A 15,193-nucleotide genomic window follows, 5' to 3' on the forward strand; every position below is an offset into this window, starting at 1 on the left:
GACCAAAATGCCATCTGGGACAAGGAATAGGAGACACAGTCGATTGAAAGAAACGGATAGAATGGATTATTATGGCGACGACGATCTAAGATGGGCGATCCAGTGCTGTTCTAACAACACAGCTAGCTAACCGGCTAACGAAAGAAGCATTATGGCTCGATCGATCGAATGCACTATAAAAGCGCAATTGCCATTAATCTTCGGCAATGGCGTTAAGCGTCAGTATCAAAATTAGGCTTCAATTGACAATGATCTTCGGCAATGGGGCGACTGTGGGGCGACTGTGGCTCAAGAGGTAGAGCAGGTTGTCCAATGATCCATGGGTCGGCGGTTCGATTCCCGGCTCCTCCTGTCTACATGTCGAAGTGTCCTTGGGCAAGACACTGAACCCCAAATTGCTCCCGATGTGCAGGTTGGTACCTTGCATGGCTTCCGCCGCAATCGGTGTATGAATGTGTGTGTGAATGGGTGAATGTAATGCATCTATGTAAAGTGCCTTGGATAAAGGCGCTATATAAATGCACCATTTACCATTTACCAATGGCGCTATAGGAGTTAACTCATTTTGGGGAAAAAAACAAACAAAACATTCTCCTCTGGTGAAAAGCTGGAATTTGCGCGATGGCAGTTTCTCAGTCAAATTTGGTGACATTTGTTTATTTATTTTGTGCATTTATTTAGGTGGAGTCAGCTTATGTTTTTGTGATCAAGTTGTTAAATGATTTTATGTCCACAGAGCTGGAGGTTTGGACGAGTAGTACAACTCCAATGTACAACAGTATTACAGTACTGCACAGTACTACAACTCCAATGTACAACAGGTTCATAATTGACCCTACGGTTTTTAAAAGGACTCAGTTCAAATTGAATATATGCTAAAAGTATTTCTAAATTAATTTAATGGAGGGGACGATCCGTCGTCACCGAGACCAGCGTCCATGTTGACAGGAGAAATGAAGGGGGTCCCCATTGAGGTCATCACCCCATGTTGACAGGAGAGATGAAGGGGGTCCCCATTGAGGTCATCACCCCATGTTGACAGGAGAGATGAAGGGGGTCCCCATTGAGGTCATCACTCCATGTTGACAGGAGAGATGAAGGGGGTCCCCATTGAGGTCATCACCCCATGTTGACAGGAGAGATGAAGGGGGTCCCCATTGAGGTCATCACCCCATGTTGACAGGATGAAGGGGGTCCCCATTGAGGTCATCACCCTATGTTGACAGGAGAGATGAAGGGGGTCCCCATTGAGGTCATCACCCCATGTTGACAGGAGAGATGATGAGAGGAGCAGAGTTTCTACCACCAGCATTAAGCTCAGGACTGAAGAGTGGATATAGTCTCTCAGTGAAGGAGCAGCCAGTGAAAGAGTAGAGTGAACTCTGGTCTCCACATCATAAAAGGAGACCAGACCCTCCTCATAATCCACAAACACTCCCACTTTCTGGAGCTCCTCTCTTACAGGGAGGAGGACATCATCAGGGTCAGCATTAGCCTCGTACTCATTTCCATTCCTCAACGCTATAGTCCAGGAACCATTGTTGGGACTCAGTTTATCTACTCCCTTCCTGTTGATGGACCACTCCTATATCCCACTCAGTGTTCCTTCCAACCTGAACCTCGTAGTAAAACCTTCCTGAGGAGAAGCTTTGCTTTCCTAAGACACTGATACATGGAGTGTATCTCTCTGTGTTGTCTGGGAGATTATTCCATATGTTTCCATGACTCACTTGTTTTCCATCCACAGACAGGATGAGGTGGGGATGTGCTGTATCAGGGTCCAGAGTTACATCCACCTCATATCGTTGGATCCTCCTCAGCTCAGCATCACACATCATCTGTTGACTAAATGGCTTCTTCATCTCTTGACTGAGTGTCTTCTCCAGCTGAGACACAGCTGTCCTCACTGTCCCCACATGTGAAGACTGATGGACATTGACCTTTGTCCAGTCCTTGGTGGGTGGAGGGGTGTTGATGGAGGTGAAGTTCTGGAGGAGGTGGAGGTGGTCTTCAGAGTGTGAGAGCTGTTTCAGCTCAGAGCTTCTCTTCTCTAACTGAGTGATTTCCTGTTGCAGATCTTCGATGAAGCCTTCAGCCTGTTTCTCTGTTGTTTTCTGCTTCTCTTCAACCACATCAATGAGCTCAGCCTGGCTTCTCTGAATACAGCTGATCAGAGCAGTGAAAACCTGCACACTGACGGCTATGACTGCATCTGCATATTTCCTGCTGAGCTCTACTGAGCGTTTGACCTCCTGAATCTTCTCTCCTGGATCATCTGCTGGATTTCAGCCTCTGTCTTTCTGTCATATTCTTCTTTCCACTCGAGATACCTGAATGGACGAACCACTTCAGAAACAAAACTATTGATAGATACGTTTGGTCTCCTATAGGTTTCTTAACTAGTGGTCACAGGGTGTCTTCAACCACTGATGTCTGTTTCATACAATCCAGGAATGTTTATGCTGTGATTAGAGCAGAATATTAAGTTGTTATTAAGGGTTTATCTCTCTATGTGTGATCTAACGGTCCGTCTCTCTCTGACTGTCGTCGTCTACTGCTCCTCACACTCTGTGTAATCAGCTTTTAAGTCAAGCTGACTGAAACCTGACCTCATAAACTATGATGTCAGTCTTGGTCAAATATGGAGTATCTCATGTCTGGATAACTGAGCACCCCCCCACAACATCTCTCTTGGAAGAGCCGCCCATCGACTAATCTAATATACGGCAAGGCGGGATCGCGAGGCCAGTGAAATGCACAACATAAGCAAAGAAGAAGAGCCACATCCGCCCGACCCGGAAATGACATCCCTCCATGTTTGTAGTCTATAGTCTCACTGTAGGCTGTGGACTAACATATCTGTAGTCTATAGTCTCACTGGAGGCTGTGGACTAACATATCTGTAGTCTATAGTCTCACACTAGGCTGTGGACTAACATATCTGTAGTCTATAGTCTCACTGTAGGCTGTGGACTAACATATATGTAGTCTATAGTCTCACTGGAGGCTGTGGACTAACATATCTGTAGTCTATAGTCTCACTGTAGGCTGTGGACTAACATATCTGTAGTCTATAGTCTCACACTAGGCTGTGGACTAACATATCTGTAGTCTATAGTCTCACTGGAGGCTGTGGACTAACATATCTGTAGTCTATAGTCTCACTGTAGGCTGTGGACTAACATATCTGTAGTCTATAGTCTCACTGTAGGCTGTGGACTAACATATCTGTAGTCTATAGTCTCACTGGAGGCTGTGGACTAACATATCTGTAGTCTATAGTCTCACACTAGGCTGTGGACTAACATATCTGTAGTCTATAGTCTCACTGGAGGCTGTGGACTAACATATCTGTAGTCTATAGTCTCACTGTAGGCTGTGGACTAACATATCTGTAGTCTATAGTCTCACTGGAGGCTGTGGACTAACATATCTGTAGTCTATAGTCTCACACTAGGCTGTGGACTAACATATCTGTAGTCTATAGTCTCACTGGAGGCTGTGGACTAACATATCTGTAGTCTATAGTCTCACACTAGGCTGTGGACTAACATATCTGTAGTCTATAGTCTCACTGGAGGCTGTGGACTAACATATCTGTAGTCTATAGTCTCACTGGAGGCTGTGGACTAACATATCTGTAGTCTATACAATTTAGGCATTTAGCAGACGCTCTTAATCCAGAGCGATTTACATTAAGCAATAACAAAAGCATGGCAGTGCTGTGGACTAACATATCTGTAGTCTATAGTCTCACACTAGGCTGTGGACTAACATATCTGTAGTCTATAGTCTCACTCTATAGACTACGCGGCCGTTGCATGCTTTTTTTCTCTGAAACTAATGTCGCTGTCCGTGGTGTTGAACAGATCGGCGATGTTCGGAGGAATGTTCTGATTATCTGGTGAGTGCGATGTGAACATTGGCCTTTTCTAGAGCAAGGATGGACCTCATTTTTGCTCGCTAGCATTGATGCTATGCTTTAGCATCAAAGATGGAAGCCAAAAGCGTAATATCCTAAAATCACCCGGCACCCAAGCACCACCACTTTGGTCCACCAGGCGGCACTTAATATGTTAAAAGGAGTCAGCTCATATTGAATATATGCTAAAATTATCTCTAAATTAATTTAATGGAGGGGATGATGTCATGTTTTTCTTCTTTTCAAAGATGGAGGGGACATGTTCCCTCCGTCGCACACTCCAAGACTTCAGTTCAAAATATTTATTTCGTTTTTGAACAGGGACAAACGTTTGGGCTATCCAGCACTGATGAAGGCTGGATAGCTCAAACGTTTGTCCCTGTTCAAAAATGAAATCAATATTTTGAACTGAAGTCTTGGAGTGTGTGACCCACTACCATTATTTATTTGATATGTTTTGAACGGGTAATGCACCTAAAGTCAGAGCGCGGTGGTCACATGAAGGGTCTGCAACACAGTCATCAAACCTGATGTAAGCAGATGATTTGGTCATCCTATGACGATACAGTGCTGGCCTTCAGCAGTTACTGAGGGTCTGCTCTCAATATTGACTGTGACATTATTTATAATGCAAAGAAGAGTAACATCTACAGGCAACGTAGAATGTTATATGCATGTTCGTGAGTTTAGTATGTGTTCAGCTTCTGTGAAGTCCACACTATCTAAATCTTTTTGCACACCGATGTATACTGCCCACTTGTGGCGGCGCTACAAAAAGAGCAGTATGCAGAGACTCAATGTGGCTTATAATGATGCCATGAGAGAGACTGCTGCTCACAGCCCCACGATGCAGCAGAGACATGAGACTGCTGCTCTGAGCCCCACGATGCAGCAGAGACATGAGACTGCTGCTCTGAGCCCCACGATGCAGCAGAGACATGAGACTGCTGCTCTAGGCCCCACGATGCAGCAGAGACATGAGACTGCTGCTCACAGCCCCACGATGCAGCAGAGACATGAGACTGCTGCTCTGAGCCCCACGATGCAGCAGAGACATGAGACTGCTGCTCTGAGCCCCACGATGCAGCAGAGACATGAGACTGCTGCTCACAGCCCCACGATGCAGCAGAGACATGAGACTGCTGCTCTAGGCCCCACGATGCAGCAGAGACATGAGACTGCTGCTCACAGCCCCACGATGCAGCAGAGACATGAGACTGCTGCTCTGAGCCCCACGATGCAGCAGAGACATGAGACTGCTGCTCTGAGCCCCACGATGCAGCAGAGACATGAGACTGCTGCTCTGAGCCCCACGATGCAGCAGAGACATGAGACTGCTGCTCTGAGCCCCACGATGCAGCAGAGACATGAGACTGCTGCTCTGAGCCCCACGATGCAGCAGAGACATGAGACTGCTGCTCTGAGCCCCACGATGCAGCAGAGACATGAGACTGCTGCTCTAGGCCCCACGATGCAGCAGAGACATGAGACTGCTGCTCACAGCCCCACGATGCAGCAGAGACATGAGACTGCTGCTCTGAGCCCCACGATGCAGCAGAGACATGAGACTGCTGCTCTGAGCCCCACGATGCAGCAGAGACATGAGACTGCTGCTCACAGCCCCACGATGCAGCAGAGACATGAGACTGCTGCTCTGAGCCCCACGATGCAGCAGAGACATGAGACTGCTGCTCTAGGCCCCACGATGCAGCAGAGACATGAGACTGCTGCTCACAGCCCCACGATGCAGCAGAGACATGAGACTGCTGCTCTAGGCCCCACGATGCAGCAGAGACATGAGACTGCTGCTCTAGGCCCCACGATGCAGCAGAGACATGAGACTGCTGCTCTAGGCCCCACGATGCAGCAGAGACATGAGACTGCTGCTCACAGGCCCACGATGCAGCAGAGACATGAGACTGCTGCTCACAGCCCCACGATGCAGCAGAGACATGAGACTGCTGCTCTAGGCCCCACGATGCAGCAGAGACATGAGACTGCTGCTCTGAGCCCCACGATGCAGCAGAGACATGAGACTGCTGCTCTAGGCCCCACGATGCAGCAGAGACATGAGACTGCTGCTCACAGCCCCACGATGCAGCAGAGACATGAGACTGCTGCTCTGAGCCCCACGATGCAGCAGAGACATGAGACTGCTGCTCTAGGCCCCACGATGCAGCAGAGACATGAGACTGCTGCTCTGAGCCCCACGATGCAGCAGAGACATGAGACTGCTGCTCACAGGCCCACGATGCAGCAGAGACATGAGACTGCTGCTCACAAGCCCCACGATGCAGCAGAGACATGAGACTGCTGCTCACAAGCCCCACGATGCAGCAGAGACATGAGACTGCTGCTCTAGGCCCCACGATGCAGCCGAGACATGAGACTGCTGCTCTGAGCCCCACGATGCAGCAGAGACATGAGACTGCTGCTCTGAGCCCCACGATGCAGCAGAGACATGAGACTGCTGCTCACAGCCCCACGATGCAGCAGAGACATGAGACTGCTGCTCTAGGCCCCACGATGCAGCAGAGACATGAGACTGCTGCTCTAGGCCCCACGATGCAGCAGAGACATGAGACTGCTGCTCTGAGCCCCACGATGCAGCAGAGACATGAGACTGCTGCTCACAGTACAGGTGGTAGTTGTTAGGGTTAAAGGTTAAAGGTTAGGTGTCCTTACCTCCTGGTACTCCCCCAGAGGGGTCAGGGGGTAGGGTTAGGGGGTCAGGTTTAGGGTCCTTACCTCCTGGTACTCCCCCAGAGGGGTCAGGGGGTAGGGTTAGGGGGTCAGGTTTAGGGTCCTTACCTCCTGGTACTCCCCCAGAGGGGTCAGGGGGTAGGGTTAGGGGGTCAGGTTTAGGGTCCTTACCTCCTGGTACTCCCCCAGAGGGGTGAGGTACTGCAGGATGAGGCGCTGCTCTATCTCGGGCGTCAGGGGGAACAGGTGGTAGTTGTTTCCGATCACCCAGGGACTCATCTCGGACCAGCTGCTGTTGGACAGCTCGCTGAAGTTCCTCTCCGGCTCCGGCAGGGAGAAGTTCAGCTTCTGCTTGGCCTTCCTGCCCAATGTCTCCCTGTCGGCCTTATCCCTGTCGGCCTTCCGCTTCAGGTAGGAGGAGCCTAGCGCTGTGGAGTTAGAACATTATTATATAACATGTAAAACTATAACATTATATAACTGATCGGCCTTAACCCTCGGACTGCCACCCCAAGAGCAGCGTTTCAGTGCCTTCTGCCAGCTCTATTCATCATTTTAATGCCAATAGAAAGATCTGTGATATAAACACTATATCACACTAAATCTGTGATATACACACTATATCTCATTTTCACGCGGCAATCCTATAGACTAGAGGGTATGCACGTGACATCATCATCATACCAGGAAGTTATGCGGGAATGCGTACTGAATGGCAAAAAAAAGAAAACAGACAGAAAAGTCCAATATGTTTGCATTAAACATCAACGTTAAACAACATTGAACTCACTTTGCCACTCGATTTGCCACTCACTTTATGCATGCACATATACAGTATATATATATATATATATATATATATATATATATATATAATATAGTATTAGAGACCCAGTCCTGATGGTGGCAGTAACTTCACCATTATGCCGATTTTGACCGAATAGAGCAAATATGGCGATGTCATTTCCGGTTAAACGGATCACAACATCCGCTAGCTTTGTTTGTGTTAAACAGTCATCTGTCCCCGATGCTGTGTTTCTGCACTGTGTTACACAGTCATCTGTCCCCGATGCTGTGTTTCTGCACTGTGTTACACAGTCATCTGTCCCCGATGCTGTGTTTCTGCACTGTGTTACACAGTCATCTGTCCCCGATGCTAAGTGTTACACAGTCATCTGTCCCCGATGCTAAGCGATCATCGTTTATTTTAATATCCAAGTCAAATTAAGCTCTAATCAAGCCCAGAATATCGCATTTTACGCTGCGATGCACATAAAGACGCCTCTTTATGTCTTTCAGTAAAAAACTGTCAGGATTTAGAAGCCATTTTTTTTAGAATGGGCCTCAGGGTCTGAATGGGTTAAGGTGATGTCATAACCATGCGCCAGGCCTCACTGGGTTAAGGTGATGATGTCATAACCGTGCGCCAGGCCTCACTGGGTTAAGGTGATGATGTCATAACCGTGCGCCAGGCCTCACTGGGTTAAGGTGATGATGTCATAACCATGCGCCAGGCCTCACTGGGTTAAGGTGATGATGTCATAACCATGCGCCAGGCCTTACTGGGTTAAGGTGATGATGTCATAACCGTGCGCCAGGCCTCACTGGGTTAAGGTGATGATGTCATAACCGTGCGCCAGGCCTTACACTTACCGCCGCCCTCCGCCTTCCCGTCGGCCTCGTCCTGATTGGTCAGCAGCGGTTTCATCATGGACGTTCGGCCCGCCCCCCCGGGGGCGTTGGCCCGCCCCCCCGACACGCCGTTCCGAAGAGGGGACGCCAGGCGGAACGAGGAGAGGTTCTTCTCGTTGTCGGACTCAACGGCGACAGAGGAGGGGAACGGAGGAGAGGTTCTCCCGTCTCGGTCCATTATGACAGAGGAGGGGAACGGAGGAGAGGTTCTCCCGTCTCGGTCCACAGAGGAGGGGAACGGAGGAGAGGTTCTCCCGTCTCGGTCCATTATGTCGGCGTTTTCCGTCGTTCCCTTCTGGCTCAACGTGGTCCCCGTCGTAGAGCTGTCAACAACATGAGCACATTACAAGGGATTGTGACATTAAAACAAAGTTTTTGTAATTTTTCTTAATTTCTTGTAGGTTTTCTGAGCTCAATTGCACCCAAAAAACCTGAACTTTTAACTTTCAGTATATTTTCTGTGGTCTGTTGGGTTTTCTGGCTCAAACAGGTGCTCTGGGTTTTCTGCTGACTGTGATGTCACAGCCTGCAAATCCCAAACAAGTCAGTGGGATTTTCCAGCAGATGTCACTGTTTTCACAGTTTCGCCTGTTTTCATTGCAGCTCAAAAGGCTTCCAAACCCCAGAGAAAACTCCAGACCACAGAAAGTACACTGAATATTCAAAGTTCAAAGTGTTTTGGGTGGAATTGAGTTCCAGAGAAACTGAGGCTAACCCAGTCTCTAACACATTTTAAAACCCTCCTGAAGACCCATTTTTATAGAATAGCCTTTGCATCTCCCTGATTCTAATCCGTTTGTTATTTTCTACTGTTTTTTTTTCTTCTTTTGCATCAGTGATGTATTCTGTTGTTTAAAAAAGTGCTATATAAATCAAGTTTTATTATTATTATTATTATTATTCTAAAATAAAAAATAAAAATAAAAATAAATGAAAATGTGTGTCACAGAACCTTTAAGTTGAGGATTAAATAATTAATTGCATGGAATAAATTCAAATGTAATGATGATGTTTCAGGCCGACCAGCTGAAGAAATCACAGATTTGAAACATGAATCGTCTTTGCTTTTATGACATTTGACCCATTCTGGGCGGGAACCCCTTTGTGTTTTAACTAAGCATTATGTTATACTTTAGCTATTGAAAAAATAGCAGATCTACAAGCTCATAGCGCGCCACCGAGTGGCGCGCTACAAGCTTGTAGGTCTGCTATTTTTGAAATATCGTGAAAATGAGGCACAAATCTTTGAATATATATTCTTTCAGAAGACTTTTTTTTTATTTCGACGTCAGGCCTAAATGGGTTAACTGGGAGCAGTCATGTTTCATCAAATCTATCGCTACGTTTGATCGCTACTAATGACCCAAACAGACTGAGAACTAATAACTAATGACCCAAACAGACTGAGAACTAATAACTAATGACCCAAACAGACTGAGAACTAATAACTAATGACCCAAACAGACTGAGAACTAATAACGAATGACCCAAACAGACTGAGAACTAATAACTAATGACCCAAACAGACTGAGAACTTTAATAACTAATGACCCAAACAGACTGAGAACTAATAACGAATGACCCAAACAGACTGAGAACTAATAACTAATGACCCAAACAGACTGAGAACTAATAACGAATGACCCAAACAGACTGAGAACTAATAACTAATGACCCAAACAGACTGAGAACTTTAATCCATGCTGTCACGATAAGACCTTTTAAAATGACGATCAATTCATTGTCTCACAAACAATTGCGATTAAGGATTTAATTGTGGGTGTTTTTTGTGGCCCCTCACTTTTTTATATTTTAAAAGAATTGCAGAAATAGTTGAGGTGCAGCTGGCAGTCCCTCAGCATCCCATCTTTGTTTACATATTGATGACATCATTTCCTGTGAAAGTGAAAGGCGGGTCCTGCACTGTGATGAAAGCAACAGCAGTGATGTCACTACTGCAGGTTTTTTTTTTTTATATATAATTTTTATCCCACGATTTTGTAACCCATTTTTTACCCGTGTCAATTATCTAATGTGGGCGGCTGTGGCTGTGGCTCAGGAGGTAGAGCAGGTCATCCAATGATCCATGGGTCAGCGGTTCGAATCCCGGCTCCTCCTGTCTACATGTCAAAGTGTCCTTGGGCAAGACACTGAACCCCAAATTGCTCCCGATGTGCTGGTTGGTACCTTGCATGGCTTCCGCCGCAATCGGTGTATGAATGTGTGTGTGAATGGGTGAATGTAATGCACAATCTATGTAAAGCACCTTGGATAAAGGCGCTATATAAATGCACCATTTACCATTTTATTTACCAATGTGAGCCTGGGCTCTACACACCCTCCGCCAACCTAGTCCCCATATATGGGGGACATGGGGAGAGCAACGGACTTGAACTCATGCTTCCTTCATGCCTGAGTGTCCAAGTTGCTCCTTTACACCTGACAGGGGGGAGTTTCCCTGGTTGGACGACGGACGTAGCGCGTGGAAGGAAAGCGAACCAGTTCCTTTCCCCTCCATCAGGCGCCCCGGCTGGCCAGGGGGAGGCAGTTTAGATACCAGCTCCTTTCCCCTCCATCAGGCGCCCCGGCTGGCCAGGGGGTAACGGTTTAGATACCAGTTCCTTTCCCCTCCATCAGGCGCCCCGGCTGGCCAGGGGGAGGCAGTTTAGAGACCAGTTCCTTTCCCCTCCATCAGGCGCCCCGGCTGGCCAGGGGGAGGCAGTTTAGAGACCAGTTCCTTTCACCTCCATCAGGCGCCCCGGCTGGCCAGGGGGAGGCAGTATAGAGACCAGTTCCTCATACCATCTGATTTTTATGGCTTTAGCGGTATTTATTTGTTGAGGGGTGCTGGCCCCACATATGTCCAGCTTTGTGTGTCTGTGTGTACCACGGAATGTGATGTGTGATGATAAAAGCACCCCTCACTTCACACAGGTGTGATGTTTTGTTATTTCCTTTGGATGTTAATGGTTCAGTTGTTGCTAGTCATGGCTGCCAGTTCCCACTTGATGTCATGTGGAAGTTGTGACTGCTCCAGACTGTACTGAAAAACTGACAGTTTACACAACATCTTAAGACTCGGACTAAAGTTTAAGATGAACAACTCAGATCCTTTGTTTCCTCCAAAGAGGATGATAAGATCTCCCATGCAACAACAGGCCATCCAACAAGACTTCGTACATGGGCTTTTCCCTTTGGGCTCAACCTGACTCCAGGAGAAGGTCTCTGGGTTGAATTTCCACAGGTCGTTGAATTTCTGGGGTGAGTTTTTGCCTCCAAATATGTACAGCTCTCCATTGTAGGCAAAGGCAGAATGACCGTAGCGTCCTTCTGGAAGAATCTGTCCAGAAGGCGTGCTCAGCCAGAGGTTGGTCTCTGTGTCAAACACTCTGATGGTGTTATAGACGTTTTGTTCATACCCAGACCAGCCCCCAAATACAAACATCTTTGTCCCGATAATGGTGGCAGAGTGACTGGATGAAACAGGTGGAGGAGTTCCTCTGGTGTTGATTAAAGTCCAGACCATTGTCCTGGTGTCCAACTTGTAGATGTCATTAGTGCGTCCAGTCAGCTGGGTGTATCCTCCTTGGATAAACATGACATTCTCCAGGACGCAGGCAGAGTGGTAGCTCCTCCCATTTGGAACAGTCCCAGAAACCTGTGGTTTGAACCATCTGTGGGCGTCGACATCAAATGCATAAAGCACGTTGCAGTAAGGGTACCCTCCCCAGAGGTAGACAGTGTCTCCAATCAGCACAGCTGTGTGGCCCTGACGCCTGGAGGGAACCTCAAGGGGGCGCTCTCCTCCTCCTGTTGTCTCTGGGGGCAAAATCCTCCAGCGCAACGACACCTGGTTGAAGATGTTCACCTGAATCTGATCACTGTTGTTCTCCCTAAGAGGCTTTAATCGCCCAAAGGAATACACCTTGAGCCCGACTACCACAGCAGCATAGAGGTAATGATCTGGTCCTCCTTTCAGATGTACTGTCCAGTGCAACATTTGAAATACCTGCAACTCCACAAATAAATGCTACTAACATCCAGAAGTTAAATGTCAAGTTCCTACATTTGTTTTGTTTATAGTACATATGATTTTATAGGACGATTACATTGGCTGCAATGACGATATTGTGATGTCATTGAATGATGACATCATTATGTAGAATAGCTAATGACATCTACAAACTCACAATGCATCACCACATCGTTGTGAGCTTGTAGATCGGCTATTTTCATTACATTTGTCTCTTCTGTCGTCACGGAACCTTGAATTACCAGATCTACAGAACATAGTCCTGTTGAATTACCAGATCTACAGAACCTTTAAACAGCCTTCAAACCTAGTCCTATGTTGTGCTGATGAGAGTAAAGTCCATTTGAATAGTTATTCACTGCTATGCTAACACTGCTATGCTGCTATGCTGCTATGCTAACACTGCTATGCTAACACTGCTATGCTAACACTGCTATGCTAACACTGCTATGCTGCTATGCTAACACTGATATGCTAACACTGCTATGCTAACACTGCTATGCTGCTATGCTAACACTGCTATGCTAACACTGCTATGCTGTATGCTAACACTGCTATGCTAACACTGCTATGCTAACACTGCTATGCTGACACTGCTCTGCTGCTATGCTAACACTGATATGCTAACACTGCGCTAACCACTGGATTAGACGATGTGTGTATTTGTGTAATAATGGCGACAGCAGGCCTACCCCATCATCGCAGAGCCGAACGGGCTTCCATCGAAGCCCCCATCCACCGCCTCCTCATCCAGGGGAAGAAGGGGCTCGGGGCCCCCAAGGGGGAACAGGTTGGGGGGTTCGGGCCCCCCCAGGGGGTACAGGCTGGGTTCGGCGCCCCCCAGAGGGTACAGACTGGGTTCGGGGCCCCCAAGGGGGAACAGGCTGTGCTCAGGGCCCCCCAGGGGGTACAGGCTGGGTTCGGGGCCCCCAAGGGGGAACAGACCTTTCCGGGGGCTCGGTCTCTTGAACTCCATGCGGTTCTCCAAGTCCTTGTCCTGGAGCTGACGGAGGCGCTGCAGCATCAGAGGAACCTGCCAGGAAACACAGTAAACCCTTTAGAAACTAAGGGGATGGACTCTTCATGCATGGAAGGAAGCACCAGGTCAGTCCGTTGCTCTGAATTAGGGGAGGTTAGGGTTAAGGTAAGGGGATGGACTCCTCATGCATGGAAGGAAGCACCAGGTGAGTCCGTTGCTCTGAATTAGGGGAGGTTAGGGTTAAGGTAAAGGGATGGACTCCTCATGCATGGAAGGAAGCACCAGGTCAGTCCGTTGCTCTGAATTAGGGGAGGTTAGCGAAATGTGTGGAAAATCTGCACAAAAATATGTCACAAAGCTTCCCACGGGAGTTGGGTTGGAATAAATTGATAGGAGAGTAAATGGTGCATTTATATTTATATAGCGCCTTTATCTACACGTTTTCATAATCAATTAAATCAACTAGTGCAATGAAAACAGTCATAGTTCAGCCAACAGCACCATCTACTGACTGACGTACACCAGTATGACAGAAGCATGTATGATGGAAGCATTTATATTTTATTCGTGATCAGAGCTTCCGTTGCTGCAGACTGTACGACGGAAGCATTTATATTTTATTCATGATCAGAGCTGCCGTTGCTCCAGACTGTGCGACGGAAGCATTTATATATATTTGACTCATGATCAGAGCTTCCGTTGCTCCAGACTGTGCGACGGAAGCATTTATATATATTTGACTCATGATCAGAGCTTCCGTTGCTCCAGACTGTGCGACGGACGCATTTATATATATTTGACTCATGATCAGAGCTTCCGTTGCTCCAGACTGTACGACAGAAGCATTTATATATATTTGACTCATGATCAGAGCTTCCGTTGCTCCAGACTGTATGACAGAAGCATTTGAACATTGCAAGAGGAAACAATCTGGCAACGTGAGACTCTATAACTCACCAGAACAGAGTTCTCCTGGTTCTCCATGGCTCTATATTAATACGTACCAGAACAGAGTTCTCCTCGCGGTAGTTAGCAGCGATGTCCTGGTTCTCCATGGCTCCGGCCAGCAGACCCGTAGCGTAGATCCTCAGAGGTTGCTCCGCCTCCTGAGCCCACTTGAAGAGACGCTCTACGATGCCCTCCTGGAGGATGGGATCACAATGAGTTAAATATCACTATGATGTCGTCCTGGAGGATGGGATACAATGAGTTAAATATCACTATGATGCCCTCCTTGAGGATGGGATCACAATGAGTTAAATATCACAATGATGCCATCATGGAGGATGGGATACAATGAGTTAAATATCACTACGATGTCCTCCTGGAGGATGAGATACAATGAGTTAAATATCACTACGATGCCCTCCTGGAGGATTGGATACAATGAGTTAAATATCACTACGATGCCCTCCTGGAGGATGGGATACAATGAGTTAAATATCACTACGATGCCCTCCTGGAGGATGGGATACAATGAGTTAAATATCACTACGATGCCCTCCTGGAGGATGGGATCACAATGTGTTAAATATCACTACGATGCCCTCCTGGAGGATGGGATACAATGAGTTAAATATCACTACGATGCCCTCCTGGAGGATGGGATCACAATGTGTTAAATATCACTACGATGCCCTCCTGGAGGATGGGATACAATGAGTTAAATATCACTATGATGTCCTCCTGGAGGATGGGATCACAATGTGTTAAAATATCACTACGATGCCCTCCTGGAGGATGGGATACTATGACATCCATCTTGCACCACCCCTTATCCCTAAACTAATTTGCCATGTTTTACTATTTTAAAAAAACATTTTAAAATAGTTCAACTAGCTGATCTACATCGAGACATTATGAA

General features: G+C 47.2%; 1 protein-coding gene across 1 annotated transcript in view; it reads right to left on the bottom strand.

The window, feature by feature from the left end:
* The window catches only part of dcaf1 (ddb1 and cul4 associated factor 1), a 101,689-nt gene that overhangs the window by 57,773 nt on the left and 28,723 nt on the right, over positions 1-15,193 (bottom strand). Inside the window, exons 6-9 of the mRNA XM_079530794.1 lie at positions 14,334-14,471; positions 13,043-13,383; positions 8,279-8,640; positions 6,797-7,053 (exon numbers count right to left, since the gene is read on the bottom strand). Coding sequence (XP_079386920.1) covers positions 6,797-7,053; positions 8,279-8,640; positions 13,043-13,383; positions 14,334-14,471 — 1,098 coding nt within the window. The remainder of the gene's footprint in view (positions 1-6,796; positions 7,054-8,278; positions 8,641-13,042; positions 13,384-14,333; positions 14,472-15,193) is intronic.

Source organism: Electrona antarctica, assembly GCF_951216825.1.
Source record: "Electrona antarctica genome assembly, contig: scaffold_56, whole genome shotgun sequence".
In the NCBI taxonomy this organism is placed as follows: domain Eukaryota; kingdom Metazoa; phylum Chordata; class Actinopteri; order Myctophiformes; family Myctophidae; genus Electrona; species Electrona antarctica.